At 35.8% G+C, this 26,206-nt stretch overlaps 1 protein-coding gene across 2 annotated transcripts in view; it reads right to left on the reverse strand.

The window, feature by feature from the left end:
- MEI4 (meiotic double-stranded break formation protein 4) overlaps positions 1 to 26,206 on the reverse strand; it is a 221,257-nt gene that overhangs the window by 64,124 nt on the left and 130,927 nt on the right. Inside the window, exon 4 of one of the 2 annotated variants that reach the window (XM_058566747.1) lies at positions 8,421 to 8,552. The exons of the other annotated variant lie outside the window; for it this stretch is intronic. Coding sequence (XP_058422730.1) covers positions 8,421 to 8,552 — 132 coding nt within the window. The remainder of the gene's footprint in view (positions 1 to 8,420; positions 8,553 to 26,206) is intronic. 2 annotated transcript variants of the gene reach the window in all.

Genomic DNA, 26,206 nt, shown 5'->3' on the forward strand with positions numbered 1-26,206 from the left:
TGGACGTCCTGGTGTTTGCTATTAGGAGGATATCTTATCTACTGAATGTCCTTAGCAGAAAGTTCCCAGCTAAAGAACTACGTATGCTGCATAGACTCAGAATCTACGAGATGCGGCTCCTTGAAGATGGCCACATTAGCAGTAAAATTCTCTGGGTTATAAAATGGAGATGTGTAACAATTTAAAGCTCCTTCTGTGTGAGAAACCCCACAAAATCTCACTTGGGGACCTCATCTATTATTTGAGGTCAGAGAGACATGTCTCTGAACATGTGGGGAACCACACAGGATGCCTCACATCTCTTTCTGTTGCATCTCTGCCCTTTGATCTTCTATATCTTTGAAACTATTGGTAAAGTTGATGTTGAATAAGCTCTCTCTGACCCATGGGACTCAGTCTGACAATCTATTCGTGAGTTTGTTCACAGCCGTCAACAGCTAAATTTTGCCAGGGCTAAGCCTGGACCCCCACTGAGCCCGGATACCATCTAGTTTCTGCCTTGTTTCTGGATTCTCTTTCTGCCTATTTGATTTTACTTGACAACCACAGAAACTGTCTTTCTATTGATTTCAGTTTCTTCCTAAAACGCTATCGTTGCCACCTTCCTGCTTATCCTCACCTCAAGTTGACTGGTACATTCTACTGCACCCTCCTAGCACATGATTCGGGGATGCTCCACTCCAGCCAGGGCCTTGAAGAGAAACCAGATTGTACCTAGGAGAGCAGCACGTGGCTTATGAATGGGGTGGGGCTATGTTTTGCTGTTTTTGACGGGGCCCAGATTGGAGCTGGGATTGGAGTTATGTTTCTTTAACGTTCATATGAAGCGTAAACCAAACATATAGGCCTCTTTTTCCAAGTTACCTTTCCACAATAAACAAAGCACATTACACATTTAACAAAACACATTTTTTTTTTAATTTAAAAATAAAATATACTTCTAAAGTAGCTTTCAGTAGTATAAAATTTTAGTAATGCCTGAGCAGAAAGCTGACTGTGAAAATCACATGCCATCTAGATATCTAGAGAAACCTGTAAACTTATTAATAAAATTCTTATAAACAAAACAGGAAACTTACTAAAAAAAACATGCCTATTGCTTTTTATAAAGATATTCACCCCATGGATTCTCTGTAACAATTTGTTTGCTGACTGGCTTTTCCTAGATGGCAGCTGCTTGAATTTTATTGAAAAGAGGAAGAAAGCCATTCAAAGAAGGAGTTGCTCACAAAATTTTCCAACACAAGGTCTCGATGGCATAATGATTGAGAAATTAAAATCAATATCTTGATTTTGTTCTCAGTTTTGAATAGCCAAACAATGCAGGCCCTTAGAAAAGCAATATGTCAGCAGTCTGCGAAATCCCACAGGTACCACTTTTTCAGTTATTTTCAAAATAAATAGAACACCAAGGTGACCGTGTCACAAGATGGTAAATGTACAATAATCATGATGAGAAAATTCTGTCACTCCAAAAAGAATGACAGACACAGACTTTTAATTTTGAGCAACTGATAAAGACTCAAACAGAGGAATACAAAATACATATCTGTCAAGATATTAGAAAGTTTTATCCTCAGTATCATATAAACAACTTTTTCAAGACCCAAGAAAACTGCATTGAAATAAACACAGCTATAGAAAAAGATGACACAATAAGAGGATACAAACCCATTTTCTCAGAAATCTGGTTCACAGTAGATTATATGTGAATAATATATTAAAATAAACACAAATATATTGTCTACTATAATTTTACTTCTGAAAAAATAAGTGGGATAATATATATACCTGTTGCAGAAGACAAATTAAAATATAAAACAGCATCAGTGAAATACAAACAACTAAGGCGGTCAGTTAGTAACAGAAAACACCACACAGCTGATCTTCCTGGCGCTGGAGTCAGACCTCCTCTGGTCGCCTCCTATGCCATGCCTACCATGACTGCGGCTAGCTCCTTAGACTCCCTAATCCTACTTGTCCTCTTTTGCCAAATGGGAGTAACACCACTTTATAGGGTAGTTGGGAGAATTAAATGACATAACATAAAATAAAAATTAAAATTAATCTATTTTAAACAAAAAATATATGTAAAAGCCTTGGAGGAGTATGAAATATTTAGAATAGTGTTTGACACATAAGGCTCAATAAATATCTATGATAATTACTACTGAATTCCCCATTAATTTTTATAAAACAGGATCTCTCTTGCATCTGTTATACAAATACACTAGAAATCGAATCAAATTCATATATAATTTTTGACTTAGTGGCTATTTAGAAAACTTTCCATCATTAAAAACTACAACTGTTGTTTATACAGTTCTTGATGACATCTTAGCATTCATTATGATATCAACAAAGAAATAAAGTATTTAAGGTGAGCTAAAGAACTAAGCATAAAAGCACTGAGAAAAACTACATTATATTTATTTTGGGTTCAGAAAAAAAACTGTTCAATTTCAAAAATATTTTTAATTATGGTATAGTTTACACAAAGTGGACCACCCAGATCTTCAGTGCACACTTTGCTGTGTGGTGACAACTGCACAGACCCACGTAACCATACTCCAATCCTTTACGCCCCTTTCCAGTCAATCCCAGGCCCACCCTGAGTCAACCACTGTTTGATATCTTTCACCATACATCAGTTTTGCCTGTTTTAGGACTTGTATAGAAATTTAATCATACCATATACGTTCTTTTGTGTCTGGCTTATTTTTCTCAGCCTGGTACTTTTTAGGTTCATCTATGCTGTTGTGTGTGTCATTGATTCAATACATTTTATGGTTGAATAGTATCCCATTGAATATGTTGAAGATAATTTGTTTATTGATTTTCCTCTCAGTGGAAATATGAGTTGTTTTCAGATTGATGCTCTTAAAATTAAAGATACTATGAACAATCGTACAATTGTTTAAGTCACCATAGCTGTTAAATTGCTTGGCCATATGGTAAAGGGATAATTAACTTTCTGAGAAAGCTGCCAGTCTGTTTTGCATTCCAACCAGCAATTTATGAGTTACCACAACCTAAGACCAAAATTTGGTATTGTTAGTCTTTTTAATTTTAGCCATTCTCATCACTGTTCAGTGCATTTCTATGATGACTAACAATATTTCACATTATAAATGTATTTATTGGCCATTAGTATATCTTCTTTTATGAAGGGTCTGTTCAAATCTTTTGCTTATTTTCATATTGAGTTGTTGATCCATTCTTTCCCAATTGAATTACCTTAAGACATGTCTAAAATCAGTTGGCCATATGTGTGTGGGTCTATTTCAGGATTTTCTATTTGGTAGCTTTTTGGTAAACTCTCTAGGCTTTTCTATGTTCCTGATCATGTTGACTCTAAATATAGTTTTACTTATTCCTTTCTAAAAGTACAGTAGCTTTACTGCAAAGGGTAAATGTGATGAGCAAGGACATCCCTACTTGTTTCCAGTCTTGGGGAAAAAGCACTCAGTCTTTCATCACTGGGTATATCTGTAGGTTTTTCATAGAAGAAACTTTTATCACGTTGAGAAAGTTTCCTTCTATTCTTATTTTGCTACTTTTTAAAAAAAAATATCATGAATGGGTGGTGAATTTTGCCAATTGCCTTTTCTGCATATACTGAGATCATATGGGTTTTCTTTATAAGTGTGATAATATTATGAACTATATTGATTGTTTTATGAATGTGAAAACAATATTGTATTCCTGGGATAAATCCCACTTGATCATCATGTACTATTCTTTTTATATGTTGCTGGATTCTATTTACTAATATGGAGGATTTTACTTTCATGTTCAGGAGAGATATTGGTCTGAGTTTTTTTTTTTTCCTTGTTTTTGGTTTTGATACTGAGGTAATGCAGGTTTAATAACATGAGTGAGGAAATATTCTCTACTCCTATATCTTCTAAAGAGTTTGTGTAAGACTGGTATTATTTCTTCTTTAAATGTATGATAAAATTCATTTGGTCCTGGAGTTGTCTTTCTGGAGAGGGTTATAATTTTAAATATATTTAATCAGCATAGGGTAATTTAGATTTTCTATTTCTTCTTGAGTCAGTTTTGGTAATTTTTATCTTTCAAGGAATGTGTTTAATCTAAATTGTTGAGATTATTAGCAAATATTTTTACATATTTATATTTACCTATTATGTTTTTAACAGCTTTATTAGTAGATGTAAACAGCTGTATTAGTAGATGTATCTTGCTTTTATTTTTATGTTGAAATTTCCTATTTTTCTCCTTTATTATTCATGTTTTCTTTTAACATTATTTATAATAGCTGTCTTGATACTTGTATGCTAATTCCATTATTTCTGTCATTTCTGGTTCTATTTCTATTAATCGATTTTTTTTTATCATGGCTACGGGTTATACATTCTTTCTTTGTCACATGTTGTAATTTCTGAATGGATACTAGACGTTAACAACACCGTGTGGTTGAATTTCCATATTATGTTGCTCCAGCGTGCAGGTGACCCAGTTGTGAATCAGCAGGATCTGTCAAGGGTTGTTTCCAGGCTTTGTTAGAATCAGTCTAGCGTAGCCTTTACCCTTGGACTAGAAGTTACAATACTGATAAGGTGTAGCCTTTTAGGGTCTCTCTTGAATGCTCACGGTATTAAATAAGGTCTTGCCATCATGGCTGGATAGAATTTGGGTGGTCTGAAGCACTGTGTGAGCTCTGGCCATTATTCAGCTCACAGCTTCCTTGTAGTAGTTCTTTCCTGAGTAGTTTTTCTTTGCTTGGCCTTGTGACATGTCCTTCTGCAAATGTGCAGCTTAGTAGTGAACAAATAATCAAGCAAACCACTGTGAGAATTTCTGGAGCTCTTCCTTGTCCCAGCTTTCTTCTCTCCACGACCCTGACCCAGAAATTCCACCTATATCAGTACTCGTGAACTGCAATCTCTGTCCTTAGTTTAGTGAGACTGCTGTGACCTGGTTGGGCTCCACCTGTGTTACAGGTCAGGAAGAGCCTCCAAGCCAAAAATCAAGGCAATCATGGAGCTCACATTGTTTACTTCCCTTATCTCAGGAATCACAATTCTGTACTGCCTACTGTCTGAAATTCACTAATTCATATATTTATCCAGATTTTTAGCTGTTTACATTGGGAAGACTATTCTGTTAACAGTTAAACATTCATGTTTTTTAAAATTCTTTTTCAGAAGTTCCAAGAAATTTATTTTTAAAAAATAATTAGATATTTTGATATGCCTTTTCAAAAAAATCATCTAAATATGCAAGTTTGGGATGCATATCAACAATAAGAGCTGAATACAATGAATGCAATCAAGTCAAGTTCTGCAATGTATCTCCATGAATCAGTTTCAGAAAATGATTAATGTTAAGTTTTATATCAGAGGTCAAAATTCATACAGCAATAGTCTGTCTATACGTCCAACAATAAGACCAAATAAATCAATGAACATGAATAACTTAAGATACAACTGAGTCACTAAAAATCACACTTCCTTAGAAAATTAAAACTCATGTGAAAAGTGCTCATGATATAATGTTACATGAGAAAGCAGAATACAAAACCATGTATTGTATGATACAAATATTCTGGGAAGCAAAAAACTCTAAGAGATATAAAGAACACTGGAAAGACAGAATGTGTAGTATGATCTTTAGTATTTATATTTTTATTTATAAATTTTCTGCGAAATCCCTATTATATATAAGTATACATTAGTTTTTATATCTGACAAAAATCTATAACTATTTAAGCCTGACATTTCTAACAGACATCTAATATACACACTAAAATAAAGCTTGTCTTCTTTCCTTGTTTGTACAACTGCCTCTCCCATTCCGCCTTACTTTTCTCTGAGTCTCTATTCTCTTTCTGACTATGATTTCATGATTGTCATATAGTGACACCTCCCAAATTTTTATGTATGTCCCTCTCCTTCCTCTCAAGTTTTAATTTCATAATTCCATCTGCCTACATTTAGATTACATCAATGTTTCCTCAAATATAATACACCCAAATTCAATTTTTTTCTCTTCTCAAACAAGCATTCCTTCCCAGTCACCTAATTCTTCTCAATGACATCATTTTTCTTATCTCTAAGTTTTACGACATTAATTTGTCCACTGATTCTACTCTGGCCTTCACATTACATCTTTCCTTGAGTCCTCTGGATAACAAACACCTCTTATATACAGTGGTTATCTCTCCTGCTGCTTGTGGAAGACTTATTGCATTTAGAGTTCCAAATAAATAGCGTTTACCTGTCTTCCCTCCCACTGACTCTATCTCTGCCTAGCATGTTACTGAATCTCTGAGCCTTATATGTGATGGGCACCTTGAACTGACTATATCAGAAGTTATTTTGTCACCTTTTTCGAGCAAAAAAGCTGAAAAAGCATAAAATTACATTTTCTATACTTCTTTGCTGCTGGGGTTCTGAATATGTTGTTGGTTTAGAAATTAATGCGCTAACAAAAACTTTACAGTTGAAACTGAGTCACATAGTGAGACAGGTACAACACAGGGCATACATTTGGCTGTTGAACATTGCACAGGACTGTTTGCTGGACGCTGCGACTGTAGCAGCATCTTCTTGATTCAGCAGGCAGCTTCCTGGTCATGATGGCAAAGGCAGCAATTCCCGTGGCAGCCAAATTCTGCTGTATGGCTATGGCAGTCATTCATGAAAGTACAGCCTGGAGTCTCTTTCTTCAGCCCTCCCAGCAATTCCATAACTATTCATTCATCCTTTTCTGCTTAAATTGCCTAGAGTGGATTCTGTTGTCTACTATTAAGAATGCCAACTAATAGTTTCCTTGTGTTTAAACAACCATACTGACATTTTGAAGGGTTATTGAAACAACTGATTAGGACAATTCATGTAAAGCATATTAACATATATTACCTGCCCAAAACTAGTTATTGTTGTGTGTTATTGTTATTCCTATTCTAATGTGACTTAACAATCAGAATGCCTGGGTTTGAATTATGGTGTATGTTCTTTCTACAATCTTGGTCAAGTTATTTAACAACTCTAAGGTTAGATCTTGTTACATATAAACTAGGTAAAAAGTCTAACTATATCATGGAATTATTGTGAAATTAAATGAGAATATGTAAATAAAATTTTATTTTCTGTACTTCGTTATTCTCCAAATAATCTAATTAGATAAAACTCATTTCCCATATTGCTTCCTGTTTTCAAAAGCCAGACCTCATCTTCTTTCTTCAGAATCTTGGGCATTCTTTTTTAAAAAACACTCAGTGGCTGTACATCCTGTTATCCTCTGCTTTTCCATGCAAATCCATTGTTCAGTTGTTCCTTTTCCATGAAGTATCTTCAGGGACTTGCCACCTACCTTGGTCACTGTCTTGATTTGGAACTCCTACAAACAGCCCCATGCATCTTAACACTTCACTCTTTTTTAAATTAGTAAATGTATCTTCTTTCTTTCTCAAATGGATTTTTAGCTCCTTGAGATCAGTAACAATTACTTTTTTCATGTATAACAAAGCTCTTAAGAGAGTTTACCATTTAGTGGTTACTTGAGAAACAGGTGACTAGATGATATACCATGTCATACACTGAATTCAGTTAGATTATATAATATTTTTATATTTGTCATTTAATGTAGAGAACTTAGATGTAAATACTTAGCTAAAAGCTATTTAAAATTACATACATATATTTTTTCTTGTTAAGTTTTTTCCTCTTTACCAAAAAATTTCTACTTGTCTCTAATTGCCTTTAATTGTGCTTAATTCTACCATAGAGACAGTAAAAATATTAAATGAGCTGACAAAGTGAACTCATAATATACCAGTGTCAACATTAAAATATGGGTATGACTTGTTCCTTGGACACATTTGTCAGCGGTGATACAGGACTCTGCCCAGATAAAAAGGCTTAGAGCACTGGTTTTCAACCTTGGCGGCACATTGGAATCACCTGGAAAGCTTTAACAATACCAATACCTGCTTCTTAACCCCAGAGACCTTCACTTAGTTGGACTGGCATGTGGCTTGGCAACGGGATATTTAAAAGTTAGCCAGATGATTCCTATGAGCAATTACGGAAGAGAACCACTGGTCAGAGGCTATTCTCCACTTAGCATTCTCTCCTGTTCACTTGCACTGCTTTGCTTTAGGAACATGCTGCCTGCTTGCAGAGATTTAAGGCCATTCCTCTTTTGCTGTCACCAAAGGCACCTCTGGCAGATATATACGAGTTAGGATGATAAGATGGTTTTATTTTGAAAACTATTTTCTGACAGTATCTTTCTATGATTTCAGTATACAGTAATAGTACTCACATACATTAGAAATAAGGTGATAACTATCAGCCTGGCAAGAAGAGAGGGGAGGAGAAAAGGAGAAAAAAAGAAGCCTACAGCTGTATTACCTATAAATGAGAGTTACAGTTTCAGGTTACATGTACCTGATTGACGGCACCCAGATCATCAGCGAAGCTGTTTACTTCTGACAGAAGCAGAGATATTATAGATTTTCTCAACAAGCTGCAACTTCCCAGGGTTACTAGACTCTGTGAGACATAATGCTGCACCTGAAACTAAAGATAAAAATGAGTAGGTTTCCACTTTCTACTGAGTCAGGGCAAAATGTATTCAGTGGGCATTTTTAGACTTTACTATATGAGCTCCATGATGTGGGGAGTACAAAAAGTGTCAACATAATTCCGGGTCAGTCTCAAGCAAAATTGTGAAACAGACAAATAATAATATAGGCAAAGACTTTTTTTAGCAGTTAATGTTTTGAACGGTATGATAGGGTGCTAAAATGGAAGTTTCAGCTGAAGTATCAAAACATAATATAACTGTTTAGATGAGAGACTACATACAGAACGAATAAAGGAGAGAATGATAAAACAGGACTCCTAAGCCCTTACTCACTAGATACATAAATACAGATACAGATATAGATTTTAAAAAGGTGAGAGGAAGGAGTCTGATGATGTCTTCGGGGAGAGCTATCTGTGTACTAGGAGTCCCACCTCCACGCTGCAGAGGTACGGGTGGGAGGGACTTCTCTATCTGCCAAAGAGAGGAGCTTTAGAGTGAGGAGAAAAGAGTATGGGACTCTGAATTTTCATCTAGAAGCAGCAAAAGTACTCACCATTAAATAAAGGAGAGTGAAGAATAATAAGCTATATCCCATAGTTATTAGGAGAAAGGACATTTGATTATTAATCACATTAAGGCGTATATAACTCATAGCTGGAATTTCATTATATCTATCCTTTAATAGATCCAGGAGAAATGAGGCCTCAAGCAGTCTCTCAAAACACGGAAACAGCATCTACTTTGCTACTGTTCTATATGGGCTGAAAATCATACTGAAGACACATTGCTTTCATATATAAAATGTTTAAATGACAATGCTAAATAAATAATCCACATGAAACTAGGAAATGCTACCTGTGTCCTTTAGGATAAACACTTACATGTAGGAACATCTAAAATTAATAGTTTAATAACATACTTTAACTTTAAAAGTTAATAAATGACAATCAAGTGAATGGATTATAGAGTCAAAAGACATTTCTATTATAAATCTGGACATGCATAACTAGCTCTTAATAATAGTTTTCTAAATCAACTTATCAACTTAATACTAAAACCACATCAGTTTGTTACCATAGAAAAATCACAGTTATTTGCCATTATTATTTTTTAATTATGTAATTGGCTAAGATGCATACCCTTTTTAACTCTCTAGTACCACTTATTAGATTTCAGATTTTTACAATATTTTTATGTTAGTACCTGAAAAAAAAGCATACTCTTATGTAAGCTTTAAAAAACTTCTGTTGGGTATTTCACTAATGCTTTAATTGTTACTTCCTTTCTCAACGTTTAATTATCTATGAAATAACTTAAGGTGAAGAAATAGTTCAGAGAGCACTATGGAAACTTTAGAAGGACTCACTCAATACCCATGCCACCTTTTTCTATTCTAGCACATCTTCCTCTATTTCAGGGACTGAAGAGCTAGAAATAATTTTTCCCAGATTCCTCTCCAGTTAGGATTTTGCCTATGACTTTAGTTCTGCCTGTCAGAAGTACTCATCAGAGACCTTGATTTAGAAGTGCACTAGGGAAGAAGAGAAACAGGGTTCAGGGTGTGGATTTTGTTGGTGCAGTTTGTGGCAGAGGTGGCACGTTTCTGGTTCATCCTGCAGCTGGTTCAGAGGCTTCCTACTTATGCAAGTTCTTAATCCTGGCAGAAGCAGCAGCTACCTTCGTGGCCCAGTGGTTTAGGGAGTCACTCCTGTAAACTCAGCCTTCCCAAAGGTGCTTTGATCTATATCTTCACCTGGAGGATCCACAGAGCTCTGTGCCACATTCAAGTCTTGAAATATGCAAAGGTGGAAATTCCTACCACATGTCTGATAAACTTGCCTATTTGACCTGTGTAAAAGATAGAAGGGTCCCAGAGAATGGCAGTGAATGGTCATCAACTAAATCAGGTGGTGTTTCTAATTCGACAGTGCTTCTATTCCAGATGGAGTCCCTTTCCTGGCAGGATCAACACTGCCCTGATACTTGTTGGGTAGGTTTTGATACTTGTTGGGGAGTTTTTTTACTATCCCAATAAGGATAAAATGAAGTCGTTTGCAGGAGACAGCAGAATACTTTTTATACCTTATTCAAGGCAGGACCACCAAAAGGTCAGATCCTTCAGGGATGAAAGTTTGGGTAAATCCAACTAATTGAGGTCCTGGGTAAGAACAAAGGGAGAATGTGATTGGCAATAGAGGAAGATATCAGTACAATTATGGACTTGAAACCAGTTGCAGAACTGAACGTCAGGAAGGGTTATGTTTTTCTTCCTTGGGGCGTGTGTGTGTGTGTGTGTGTGTGTGTGTGTGTGTAGGATATTTTGGCAGTGGTTTACTTCATAATTTAGTCCCTAAATTACAAAGTATCAAACTAGAATTATGACTGAACTAGCACAGGCATGATCATCACATGATCACATGAAATCACATCACGTGAAATGACTGAGAGTTTGAATCTTTCCCTTTGAGAAGAGGTCTATAGAGTTTTGTTTCTACAGAGCATTGGTGCACTATGTTTGCAGATCACATTGTTGTTGCTATTCATATTTTGGGGAAGTCTGAATGAGGGAAAAGGGCAGTATATGAATGCTGAATAATCAGATGGGTAGTCCATAGCACATAGACTGTGGGATATCCATTCAAACATTGTTCGAGCATGCTTCCTGTGCTAAACAGGCTAAAACTGTATTTCTAAAACTCTCTTGCAGAGAGAGTTCTGGATATAATTTAAATTTTCCTAGTCAGGTGATCTTATGAAAGACTAGTCAGAGTTACTTGGGGTGAAAGCCTGGCTGCAGGGCATCCCTTCTGAATGAGGATACAGTTTGCAGGAGATGTAGCAGAATTCCGGAATAGCTATGGTGGAGGAGTCTTCCTGATTCGGAAGATGCTGGATGATGACAGTGCTGCAGTTCTGGGGCCAGCAGCTTTGGAAACTCCTCTCTCTGTGCTGCCCTAATCATGGCAGCAGCAGCAGCAGCCCTGATTCTGTGGTGTGACTTACAAAAAAGGATTTTAAGATATATTAGAACTGTGCTTAATGCTAGTCCTGACCAAAAAGATACAAATTACCAGTAGAGACAGAGAAATTATTAAAAAGAACCAAGTAGAGATTCAAGAATATATGAAATAAAAAATTCAAGGTGGATGAGCTTAGGAGCAGAGTGAAGATGACTGAGGAAAGAGTCCATATACTTGAATATAGGTCAATAGCATTTATACAATCTGAGGAATGAACAGAATCTCGGGGACATTTGGGACAATACAAAAAGGTCTACCCTAAGTGTAATCAGAGTCCAGAAGGAGAAATGGGAAAGAATAGAAATGTCAACCCAGCATTCTATATCCAGTAAAAATCCTTCAAGCATGAAAAAATGAAAGTGAAATAGATATTTTCAAACAAAAAATACAATTAAGAAACTGTAACCAACAGAGCTGTAGTATAAGAAATGCTATGTTTAGTGGAAATGATACTGGTGGGAAATTTGAATCTCCAGGAAGAAATGAAGGGCATTAAAAATGGTAAGTATAAATGGGTAAATATAAAAGATTATTTTCCCCTTAATTCTTTAAAATACAAATGACAGCTATAAATAAAAAATATATAATATTTTCTTATATGTAGATGTGAAACATGACAATTATAGCATAGGAAATCAGGACACGAGACAATTATCAATTATTACTTCTCAGCTCCAAATTCATCCTTCAATATATGATCTGCAATAATAGACAGGATTCTTTTAAACATTTCTCATTTACATAAGCAACATACTAAATTTTTTAGTACAGGATGCTGAAGGGTACTGAAGGAGAAAGAGGCTTCCCTGTGGTTTCTGGCTGTTGCTCAGTGGGTCAGGGGTGTGAGGATGAGGACATCTGGTGGATCTTAGCCCCAGCTGCCCATCCAGAACGTGAGGGCCCTTGAAGAACTTGCAAGCTCAGCCTGGCCTGGTGCTAACCCTCTCAGGACCCTCTCTATGTGGAAACTGGCAACCTGAAGTCCTTGGGCCCACATCAGCACCTGGACTCCCACAGGCACTAGGGTACCTCACCTGCAGTTCAAAAGGTTGCTGCCAAGCTGTCACTTCCTATATGGCTTTCCTGTGACTTAGAGGGTTCCCACTGAGCCACCACTCTCTCTGTAGCCCCCACTCCCTCTGCATAGTCACTCCACTGATTATTGATCACCTGCCCCCTCTGCAGGAAAATACAACATATTGACATTTGTGGGATGCAGCTAAAGAAGTTCTTGGAGGCAAATTTATAGCTCTTATTACTTATGTAGGACAGAAAGAAAAGTCAAAAATCAAAGTAATTGACCATTCACCATGTCTTATCTTAATTCACCTGGAAAGCAGAGGCTAAGTTGCCTTTGAGCACCTCAGAGATTACAATGTCCTCCCTCCATCAGCCAGCAATGACTTTTTTTTTTTACAATGTGATCTTTTTTTAATAACAGCATTATTGACTATATATATATGTATATATATACATATACATATATATATACATATAAATATTTTTTTTTTTTACAGAGTTGTGTATCCAACATGACTATTTAATTCCAGAATGCCCAAAAGAAATTCCATTAGTAGTCACTCCCCCCAGCCCCTGGCAACCACTAATCTACATTCTGTCTCTATGGATTAGCCTATCTGGACATTTCATACACAGTCATGTGTTGCTTAACGACAGGGATACATTCTGAGAAATCTGTTATTGTGTGAACATCAGAGTGTACTTACACACCTAGGCTATATGGTACTATCTTATAGGACCACCGTCATATATGTGGTCCATTGTTGACCGAAACATCTTTATGTGGCACATGACTGTAATGGAATGTTACTACATGTGGCTGAATTCTTTCACTTAGAACAATTATTTCTTCAAGGTTCATATATTTGTAGCATGTATCAGCACTTCATTCCTTTTTAGGGCTAAATAATAAACAATCCACTGTATGGATATAACACTTTTGCTTATCCTCTCATCACTTGATGGACATTTGGGTTATTGCCACATTTTGGCTGTTAGGAATAATGCTGCTATGAACATTCATGTACAAGTTTTTAGGTAGACATATGTTTTCACTTCTCTTGAGTATATATCTAAGAGTTGAATTATTTGGTAACATGATAAATCTATGTTTAACTTTTTGAGGAACCGTGAAACTGTTTTCCAAAGTGACCACACCATTTTATATTCGCACCAGCAAAGTATGAGGATTCCAATTTTTCCACATCTTTGTTACATTCTCGTCAACTCTTATTTCTATGTTTTGATTTTAAGTCATTCTACTGGGTGTAAAGTGGTATCTCACTGTGGTTTTGTTTTGCACTTCCCTAACGACTAATGATTTGGAGCATCTTTTCATGTGTTTATTGGCCATTTGTATATCTTCTTCACAGAAATAACTATTCAAATGCTTTGCCTCTTTTTTACTCAGTTTATTTAACTTTTTTTATTGTTGAGTTGTACGAGTTCTTTACACAGTCTGGATACAGGTCCTATATCAGATGTATGATTTGCAAACATTTTCTCCCATTTTGTAGGATGTCTGCTTGTTTTCTTCATGGTATCATTAATAGCACAAAAGTTAATCTTTTTTTTCATTTGACACTTGTGGCTTTGGTGTCATATCTAAGAAACAAATGCCTACCCCCAGGTCACAAATATTTACTCCTATGTTTGCTTCTTAGAGTTTAGTTTTAGCTCTTCAGGTCTATGATCCATTTTGAGTATTAACTTCAGTATATGGTCCATTTGCATGTGGATATCCAGTTGTTCCAGCACCATTTGTTGAAAAAACTATTTTTACCCCATTGAATTGCCTTGGCATCCTTGTTGAAATTAACTGACTATAAATGTAAAGGTTTATGGATGGATTCTCAATTCTATTGCATTAATATATATGCCTATACTTATACCCTTACCATAGTGTCTTGATTGCTGGATTTTTAGCAAGTTTTGAAATTAGGACATGTGACTCTTCCAACTTTGTTCTCCATTTTCAAGATTGTTTTGGTTATTCTGGGCCCCTTTAATTTCCATGTGAATTTTAGCATCAGCTTGTCAAAAAAAGTGGCTGGAATTTTGATAGAGATTGTGTTAAATCTCTATATCGATTTGGCGAATATTACCATCTTAATAATATTAAATCTTATAATCCACGGACATGGGATATTTTTCTCTTTAATTTCTTTCAACAATGCTTTGTAGTTTTCAGCAAAGACACCTTGTACTTCTTTTGGTAATTTATTTCTAAGTATTTTGTTATTTTTCATGCTATTATAAATAGAAGTATCTTAATTTCATTTTAGGATCAATCACTTTTTAACTTTCCAGAGTATATATTCTCTTAAACTTAATGTGCAATAACCCTGGATTGGAAACAACTAAATTATCTATACCTTCCTCCTACAGTAAATAAGATAAATCAACAAACCTAAGAATTGTGGCTGGGAAGTAAAAATAGATTATATATGCCATCTCCTTGAATTCCCTTTTTGCTTCAAAAAAAAATTTACCCCTAGCCATTAAAGCTTGGAAATGAAATTTGTAACAGAATTATCATTATCCAAATGGTACTGCTGCATAGCATTTTCATGGCTATTTGGGATACACTATAGATTCTGTAATCATCTATATGTTCTCTATGAATTCCATCACATAAGCATCAGGAGGCTTCTATAACTTGATGCAGCTTACCTACCTCTCTGCTGCTGCTATAACTAGGACTACTGCTACTATTCTTAGAACTGTTACTACTACCATCACCATCTCTGAGAGGTGAGATAATCTAGTCATCAAGAGCTCAGACTCTGAAGCCAGACTCCTGTCCAAAACCTGATTCTGCAATGTACTACCCGTGTGACCACTGGGAAGTTACCACACTTCTCTGTACCTCATATGTTTTCTCATCTGTAAAAGGAGGATAAGAATAGCTACTATTTCATAGGCTTGTTTTGAAAAGTAATGAGTTAATACATGTAAGTACTTGTAACAGTGTTTGGCAAATAGTAATGCCCAATGAATGTTAGTTATTTTTAACTCTAAGGAAAGAATATAACCAAATGGAAGTATAAAAATGTCTTTTTTTCCATCCCATTTGCAGCTTTTCAGAGAGCATACACCTCTCTAGCCCACTGCTTCTCTCCAGGAGGAAAAGTGCAGGTATTACTGGACTAAAGTGCTAGAGGAGGAGCAGGAGGGTTAAGATAACCAGAATCTGCTCCTTGGGCTCTAGCTCCCAGAGAATTCCACCTCTTCATGACTACGGTGATAAGAGACTCTCAGGGGGTGCCCATCTCCTGACTAAGAGTCCTTCCCAGTTTAAAAAAGAAAATAAAAGTGAAAATTAGAAAAAACAAGGCATGGCCAAGAATGCTTCAATCAAGATCTATTGTTGACCCAAAACATGTACACATAACTGACATGTGGGACCAGCCCAATTCTTCAAGGCAAAAGTTCCAAGTAGACTTTTAGAATAGAGTAAGCGTTTATTATTGTAGGGCTTTTGCTCTGAGGGCTATGCATAAATCTGTGGGCAGAATTCTGGAAATATTCCCCTCAGAGGCACCACTAACTGGAAATCTACAAACTAAAGCTTGGAAAGTTTCCAAGGGAAGACCTAGGTTTTGAAAACACTGGGGAAACTCCCACGAAGTGCATTTAGAAAGACAGTAATAGTAGACAAGTTCAGCCCCCGTCAGAAGAGCAGCAAGAAGTAAGAGGCACCCTGGCAAGCAGGTCCAACACAACAGAGGAGGATCTGAGAAGAGGTCATGTTTGAAGAACCATGATCCAGCTGTAGAGAGCAGGATCTCATTTTTGAGTAGAAAGTAAGAAACTGGGAAGGCTGACACTGCAGGGAACCAAGCAGAGGGAAACAAGACAGGAACTCAGTTTCCATGCCTGCCAGATAGGGAACAAAGCACAAAATGTGCTTATTGGAACTAGAATGTGAGTTCTAGAAGCACTACTAATTTGAAATGAAATTATCCATGGCTCCTCGAATCGTTGCCATGGAACAGGTGAAGCCCGGAGCCTGAGGAAGAGTTAAGCACACAGGTACGGATCAACTGATCGCTGGGAAAAGAGGTACAAGGGGCAAAGACAAACTACATGATGACACTAAAATATATCAGGATGCATCACGGAGCTTCAAAATAAATCTAGACTTTTAAAAAAACCACAAGGCAAACAAATATTTGATTAGATTTAGAGCAATGAGGACAAAGAAGGGGTAGTCTCATTATGAAAAAATGATGGTATAGAGTTAACAGATGACAAGGTAAAAAACTATGTATTTTCTTCACATTCAGAGGAATGATCTTCAATATGCAGATAAAAAATAATATAAATAAGAGATAATATATAGCAGAATTAGAAGTTCAAATTCAATGAGGAGAATGTCAGAATCTAGCGACTTGAACTGAACTCAAAGTCTGAAAGATTTTATCCTTAAGTACACATGATATTTGTAAATGTGATTGATAGTATGTTCATGGTAATTGCTGAGAAATCATACAAAAGGCACTAAAGGAACAGAAATGGGCAAGTGATATGTGGATTTTAAAAAATATGAAAGTAGATATCTCAATCCACAGAATAATATATGTGGATTGGGACAATTCTAAGACATTCTATGCAGGAAATTTGTGAAAACTAAGAAAAGCATAGAGACTATTAAGAAAGTACATCAATTAAAAAATAATATCAGGCTACACTAACCTTAATTCTTGTCCTATTTTGATAGAGTGCTATGCTAATCAAAAGAAGTCCCAGACACAGAATGTATTGATTTCAACGTGGCCTCTGAGCAAGGCTTTAGGATTTCTTTTAGATAGAACAGGGGCCACATGAGTTTTAGGCTGGGTAAATAAACTGCACCTAAAATAATAGATTGTAACTGCAGGGTTTCCTCTCATAGCATGCCACAGTACTTGGCCCCATGGTTATGTTTTTAATGGAAAATTTGAAGAAAATCTTGCAAATCAAAATTTAAACTATGCAATACTAGGAGAGACAGCTGGTGCTGTGGTAGCAAAATCAACATTTGAATGAACTCTCTAGGTGATAATAATTAGTCCCAAATAAGTGAAATTAATAGAGATATATGAAAAGTTATGCCGACTTAAATTCCTATAACCTGTTAAAGACAAGAATTATAATTATAGATATTTAAAAATTTTTATTGCTAGGCACATTCCAGATTGGACCTAAGGACAATTAATGTCCAGAAGAATCCAAAAGCCCAAAAAGGGACCAGTGGCACCTTCATGAAGGTCTTCCTATTTCCTAGATGTCTCATGTAGGCTTGAACACAGGACAGGCAGTGATTTCTGTTAGACTTTGTCATCTTGGGAAATGTCTTGTTCAAATCAATGTGACTATCTGAAAACCTGGAAAGTTCAAGGGCCCTAACCAATGAGATTTAAAACAGCCATCTGCCTATATGCAGAGTGGACGGTGCTTATTTATGACCAGCTTCTCAAAGGAAATAGATTAACAGGACAAAATTTCATTTCCTTATCATTGGGGACTGTGCAACATTTGAATGGAAATCATAAGTAAATAACAATAAAAACACAACATTTTATGTGCTCAGAAGGATGTGGGGGCTGCAGAAACTATATACCTTCTCATTTAATCAAAATGGTTTGTATTCTTGAGTCAGTGACATTTGTTTAAAGATGTACATGCATTGCTAATATGAGATACATCAAATCACACCTCACAAAAGAATAACAGAAAAGAGGGGAGTGCTAGCAAGTTCACAAGCAAATTCTGTGAAATAAATTTTAAGAAAACAGTTTGAGATCAAAGATATATAAACCAATGTTACTGCAATAAACAAAAAATTAAACAAACAAACAAAAAAGATATATAAGTATTCCTAAGCAAGTGAACAAGTGGTAGAGACTGGCTATTGGAAGGACTGCCTGTGGATATGCATCAGAATGCCAAACCATTCCTTCTATTTCTGTAATATCTATTTGTATAACTACTAATGAAGGAAACAAAGTTAAACCAACTAAAAAGGTCTATTGGAACAACAAGAACTATGCTGGTTTCTTCTGCCTAAGAATTTAGGCAAAAGAGTTGGGAGAGTCCATTTAGTATCCCAACGACATCGATAATGACAGTCTCATTTTTAAAAGCAATTGAGATTCAGAAATGTTAAGGTCACATGGTGAGTGGCAGAATCTAGTGCCAGAAGCAGGTCTTTTTTTAACTTGATGCCTATTATCTCTGCTGCCAGTAAAGTAAAACTTACAGGACAGCATGGCAACAGAGTATCAGAAAACAATATCAATATAAATACACTACAATTTATTAAGCTTTTATTTTGTATTATATACAATGCTTAATGTTTATATACTATATCACTTAATCCTTAAAACAACCCTATGAGGAGGTATAATCTCAATCTAAATAACAGGGACCCAGCTTTACAGAGAGCAAGTAACTTTTTCAAAGTTAGATCAAATACACGTAAGAATCAGAATTCTCTTATGCTGTTAACCATTGTATACCCAACAGCATCATTCCCCAATCTCTCATGAAGGCATAAAAACTCTGAAAGCCCCCGGGAGCATTCATGGAAAATATCCAACCACTTGCCAGATTTGATAAGAATGTTTCTTAATTACCACATTGAATTAAGGACACACAATTGCTAGGCTGCGCACTGTCAATTTCTGTTAAGAGACCAGCACTGGAAGCAAGCTGAACAGGAGGGGAAGAGACAGAGACACAAGGACAGATGGCATCAGCCCTAAATCTGGTGCACGATGCACTAATGTTTCCTACTTTCTGAAGCATCTAACATTACATTTCACTGCCTTTATTTTCCTATTATTCTATAATTAATATGTATTAATTGTATAAAGCAAGAAAACCAAAGTCTACTTAGAATAATAAAAATATATTCTAGGGCATGTTACTTCTGGGAAGCCGGGGAAATAAACAGGTATGAAAACCGTCTTTCCATAAATGCTAGAAGCATGCCTATAACTTGAAATAACCAAAATATTCAGCAATATAAACCATAACTATTAATATAAGTCTGGTTTATCAGAATGGAGGTGACTACAGCAGGCACGCAATTAGCAGGCAGGAATGCCCAGAGAACTGACCTTCGGGAACTAACCAAGGCCTTAAGCAAACCAGCATGCGTGAGGGCCTGCCACTCCCCTGGCTCTCCAGGGTCAGAGCAGCGCCAGCCCGTGCTGTAAAGCAGAGGCTGTCTTACAAAGCTCTCAACACTTAGTGCAACAAGAGTGAAGGTGAACAATCCACAGCCAACTGACAGTAAATCAGAGGAAACAATTTTTAAAGGCTCTCAATCATATGAAAAAATATAGACTACAAAAGCAAATATGTTACAGTTCAGAGTAAAGTTACTGCTGCAGTTAATTACATAAAATGCTGTTTTAAAATAACTAGATGCGTTAAGATTCTCTGTAAGGTAGGATATTACTCATGAAAATGCCATGATTCTAAGCAACAGGACATAACAAAATTAAAGCTGTAATAGTCAAAAGTCAATGGTTATACATTCACTCACCCTTTATACAAACAATGACTGCGTGTGGTCCATGTGCTGGTGACTGAGGTGGTCCCCAATGTCACTTAGAATTCAATGAAGAATAAAATAAGATTACTTTTGCCTCAGTAGTTACTTCTGCTTATGGTGGGCAGGATGCTTTAAAAAGCTATCAAAATGCAATCCAGCTTGATCCTGATGTGAAAGGATACTTTTCAAAAGGTTAAAAACCTGACTCCCATACAAATTTAGAATGAACACGTCAATGGTGTATTTATATCACTAATGAGGGTAACGAACATCTGAGGAATTGAGTATTTGCTTTAAAGAAAGAATACTGGAGTAAGACTGCTAGGTTAGATATAAAACTGGTTAATATCTTACAGGATAACCCCCTACCATCACCTCTGAGCTTATCTATTTTTTTTTAAAGGTTTGAGAGATGATAATTAACACAAATGGCTGTGCCTAGTAGGGCTTATCTTTTCTACTGTATAGAAATCATTTACATCTACACCAGACAGGACGCTATGGGTGAACATGGAACGTCACAGAGTCAGGGCTCTGAGAAAGTGCATCCCCCTCAACACTTACATAATCCCTGGGTTACCTGTTAGATAATGTCCTAGTATGTCTCTGAGAGGACAGGCAACTGACCTTTGGCCTTGTTTCTAGGCTATTGATAATGTATCTTAACACTAGGTAAAGGAATACACTTGAATGCACTGCTGAATTCTTAAGAAAGAAAGAGAGATCTTCAGAGGCCAAAAGAAAAAGAGAAAATAAAGAGAAATAAAATGAAATTAGACAATTAACTTTCAGAAATAAATAAACTGAGGTTGCCTTGTCGGCACACAGTACCAGCAGCACAGAACTCTCAACTAAGACCTGGCCCTTCCAAAGTGGGAGAGAGCCCAAAATGCCTTAGGTTAAGCCCAAAGGGCTAAAATACTAATGAAAGGTGGGCTGGGAAACATCTCTCTACCAGCAAAGGAAACTTCCAAATTAGTCATCATAATACCAGTAGTAGGACTAGTAATAGCCACCTCTAAGAATGTGCAAAGCCAGCCATGTCTACTCTGGGTCTACAGTTCAAATTTACGCTACTGAGTTTTCCAGAAAACTCCAAGCTGAGAAAGTAAGCTAATTTCTTCTGGCAACTAGAATATGCAAATACAAACCATTCTCTCTTCTTTCAGCTTTATTGAGATATAATTGACATATAACATTGTCTAAGTTTAAGATGTGCAATGCAGTGATTTGATATACTTATATACTGTGAAATGATTACCACATTAGGGATAGTTAACACCTCTACCACCTCACATAGTTACTATTTCTTTTTTGTGGTGAGAACATTTAAGATCTACTCTCTTAGCATCTTGAACTAGATGCTGTACATTAGATCCCCAGAACTTATTCATCTTATAGCTAAGGGTTTGTACCTTTGACCAACATCTCCCCATTTCCCCCACCCCACAGCCCTTGGTAAACACCACTCTACTCTGTTTCTATGAGTTTGGCTTTTTTAGATTCTACATATAAGTGATATCATCATGTCTTTCTCTGTCTGACTTATTTGATTTCACATTATGCCCTCCATTCACGTTGTGACAAATGGCAGAATTTTCTTCTTTCTCATGGCTGAATAATATTCCATTGTATGTATTTACACCACATCATCTTTATCCAACCATCTATAGACAGACACTTAAGTTGTTTCCATATTTTGGTTATTGTGAATAATGCTACAATGAACATGGGAGTGCAGATATCTCTTTGAGATCTGGATTTCAGTTCCTTTGGATACATACCCAGAAGTGGAATTGCTGGATCATATGGTAGTTCTATTTTTAATTTTTTGAGGAACTTCCATACTGTTTTCTATAGTGACTGTAACAATTTACATTCCCTTTTCTCCATACATGCCAACGCTTGTTATCTCTTGTCTTTTTAATGACAGCTGTTCTAACAGAGGTGTGGTGATATTCTCATTGTGGTTTTCTTTTGCATTTCCTTGATGATTAGTGATGTTGAGCATTTTTTCATGTACCTTTTGGCCATGTGTATGTCTTCTTTGGAAAAATGTCTATTCAGTTCCCCTGCCCATTTTTTTTTTTTGAGGAAGATTAACCCTGAGGTAGCATCTGTTCTATCCTCCTCTTTTTTGCTGAGGAAGATTGGCCCAGGGCTAACATCCATACCCATCTTCCTCTACTTTATATAGGATGCCGCCACAGCATGGCTTGATAAGCGGTGCGTAGGTCCATGCCTGGGATCCAAACCTGCGAACCCTGGGCTACCGAAGTGGAGTGAGTGAACTTAACTACTATGCCACCGGGCTGGCCCCCTCTGCCTATTTTTTAATCAGATTGGTTTTTTTGCTATTGAGTTTACTATTGAGTTGCATGAGTTCTTTATTTTCTCCCAATCGGTAGGTTGCCTTTTCATTTTGTCGATGATTTCTTTTGCTATGCAGAGGCTTTTTAGTTTGATGTAGTCCCCCTTGTGGAATTTTGCTTCTGTTGCTTATGCTTTTCGTGTCATAGACAAAAACTCATTGCCAAGACCAATGTCAGGGGGCTTCTTCCCTATGTTTTCTTCTACAGTATCAGAGTAGAAGAGTTTTACAGTATCAGGTCTTATGTTTAACTATTAAATCCATTTCAGGTTAATTTTTGAGTGGTATAAGATAGGGGTCCAATTTCACTTTTTGCACATGGTTATCCAGTTTTCTCAATACCATTTATTGAAGAGCCTATCTTTTCCCCATTGAGTGTTCCTGCCTCCCTTGTCAAATATGAGTTGACCGTATATGCAGGGGTTTATTTCTGAACTCTGTTTTCTGGTTCACTGGTCTACATGTCTATTTTTATGCCAGTACCATATTTTTTAGTTACTACAGCTTGTGGTATAGTTTGAAATCAGGAAGTGTGATACCTCCAGCTTTGTTCTTCTTTCTCAGGACTGCTTTGGCTATTCAAAGTCTTTTGTAGTTCCATATGAATTCTAGGATTGTTTTTTTCTATTTCTGTGAAAAATGCCATTGGAATTTTCATAGGGATTGCATTGACTCTATAAATGGCTTTGGGTAGTATGGAAATTTTAACAATATTAATTCTGATCCATGAATATGGGATAGTTTTCCACATATTTGTATCTTTAATTTCTTTCATCAATGTCTTATCACTTTCAGTATATAGATATTTTACTTCCTTGGTTAAATTTACTCCTAACTATTTTATTATTTTTTATGCTCTTGTAAATGGAAGTGTCTTCTTTATTTCTTTTCAGATATTTTGTTGTTAGCATATAGAATGCAACTGATTTCTGTATGTTAACATTGCACCCTGTAACTTTACTGAATTTGTTGACTAGTTCTAACAGTGTTTTGGTGAAGTCTTCAGAATTTTCTATGTATAAGATCATGTCATCTGCAAATAGAGAAAATTTACTTCTTCCTTTCTGATTTCGATGACTTTTATTTCTTTTCTTGTCTAACTGCTCTGGCTAGGACTTCCAAGACTATGTTGAATAGGAGTGGTGAAAGCCGGCACTCTTGTCTTGTTCCTGATTTTAGAGGAAAAGCTTTCAGCCTTTCATCATTGAGTACAATGTTAGCTCTGGACTTGTCATATATGGCCTTTATTTTATTGAGGTATTTTCTTCATATACCCAATTTGTTGAGAGTTTTTATCATGAAAGGATGTATTTTATCAAATGCTTTTTCTGCATCTACTGAGATGATCACATGATTTTTGTCTTTAGTTCTATTAATGTGGTATATCACATTTATTGATTTGCATATGTGGAACCATGCTTGCATCCCAGGGATAAATCCCACTTGATCATGGTATGTGATCCTTTTAATGTGCTGCTGAATTTGGTTTGGTAACATTTTGTTGAGAATTTTTGCATATATAATAATCAAGGATACTGGCCTGTGGTTTTCTTTTCTTGTAGTGTCCTTATCTGGCTTTGGTATCAGGGTATTTCGGGCCTTGTATGATGAGTTTGAGAGTGTTCCTTCCTCTTCAATTTTTTGGAAGACTTTGAGACAGATTGGCATTAATTCCTCTTTAAATGTTTGGTAGAATTCACCAAGGAAACCATTACAAAACCACTCTTGAGGACAACACCACCAATTTAGCTCTTCAGAATACCCACAGATTAAATTCAGACAAATAGGGGCTAATAATAAAAAATGACCAAATAGACTTGAAAATAAGCTATCATCTGTTAAACAGTAATAGCAAATAACAAACTTGGATCTCCAAAGTCTTCAGACTTATCAAAAATAGAACATAAAATAACTATGAATGAAATGTCAAAGAGATTTAAAAAAAATAAAAGCAACTAGAACTGAGAAATATAAGATTAAAATTAAAAACTCAGTGAATGAGAGAAACAGCAGATTAGTCACAGGTAAAGGGAAAGGCAGTAAGCTAGAAATGGATATAAAGACATCATCTAGAATGGAGGAAAGAGGAAGGATGTGTAATACATGAATAGATGTTAAGAGACATAGAGAATAGAATGAGAAGGTACAATATATGCTTATAAAGAGTTGTTGGTTTTTTTTTAAAGCAAGACATCTGGAGAAGAAACAATATAGGAAAATATAAAGGAAGAAAGTTTTCCCGGCATAAGGAACAACAAGAATTCACAGATAAGGGAAGCATAATGTATACTAACAGAAAGGAACAGTCAGACTGACAACATAATTCCTCAGTAGCAACAATAAAATCCCTCAGTCTTTGGTATATTATCTTCAAAATACTTAGAGAAAATATGTATTAATCTGTAATTGTATACCTAGCAGAATTACTCTTCAAGAACAAAGAGAAAATAAGACATTTTTTAATGAACAAAACATGAGTTAGTTCAACACATAAAGAACTGTACTGAAGGGACCTCTAAAGGTTGGACTTACAGAAAAAGGAAAATGGTCCCAGGAGTCTCTTTTTATTTGGTATTCTGAAGAGGCCTGTTTCCCTTTTCTTATGTCTATTTTAAAGTTTCTTAGACTTACTTTTATATTTCATTTTAATTTGCATCAAAAGAAAGCAGATATATCCCGATACTGACATTTGCTGCATGTGTTAGTAAAACTACAGACTGCATAGTGAGAAAAGGAAAAACATGGGGGAAAAATAAATAAGGTTTAGGCTCTCAGAAAGCTCAGAATAAAAAGCAAACTGAAACTTTATTGTGCATGGAAGAAATAAATGAAAAAAGAAAATAAAAGCAGATACACATAAATGTTAGATATTATGAAAATCAGAAGTTCTTGTAGAAGAAAATAGAACAGATGAATCAGAATAAATTCTCAAAGCTCAAAGTAAAGAAATCTTCCTAGAACCAACAAAAGGTAAGATATAGGAAACAGAAGAACTTCTTCAGGTTCCAAACAAAATCGATACACTGAAACCAACAGCAAGATATATCTAGGAAATATTAAATCCCAAATAAAAAGAAAGGCTCTTATTATTTCCGAAGGCATTATCTGCTAGATCTCTTTAACAGAGGAAAGTTACCAGCCAAATTCCAGCCCTATAGCATCAGTTAAAGATATTTCGCACATCATAAGTTAATGTACTCACTGAGGGAAGAAAAGGGCGAAGTGAAGAAAACTTTGGATGGAAAGAACTTGGGGTGATCACTGATCAATCTAATATCCATATCAAATTGAATTAAAAGTAGATTAAGGGTTAATTTTTGTTTAATCCTAGGAATAATACCAGAAAATAATACTAATATTCATTAGAGTCCTAGTCAGGTAATGAATTTTCTAAGTTTTAAGCAATAAAATGAGTAAGACAAAAAAATCACCATAAAAAGGTTAAACTATAGTATCATCACATTAAGTAAATTAAAAGCAAACAAACATTTTGAGGGAAAAATTGATTCGATATGACAAAAAAGAGTTAATGGCTCTAGTCAAAAAATACTTAAACTAGTTAAAACATTACTGAGTACCCAACAGATTAATAGCACAAAATATTAGTAGGTAATTCACAGAGAAGTAAATAGTAAATAAATATATGAAATAATGTTCTACCTCAAAATAACCAAATTTAAATTAAAA

Source organism: Diceros bicornis, chromosome 23 (genome assembly GCF_020826845.1).
Source record: "Diceros bicornis minor isolate mBicDic1 chromosome 23, mDicBic1.mat.cur, whole genome shotgun sequence".
Taxonomy (NCBI): Eukaryota; Metazoa; Chordata; class Mammalia; order Perissodactyla; family Rhinocerotidae; genus Diceros; species Diceros bicornis.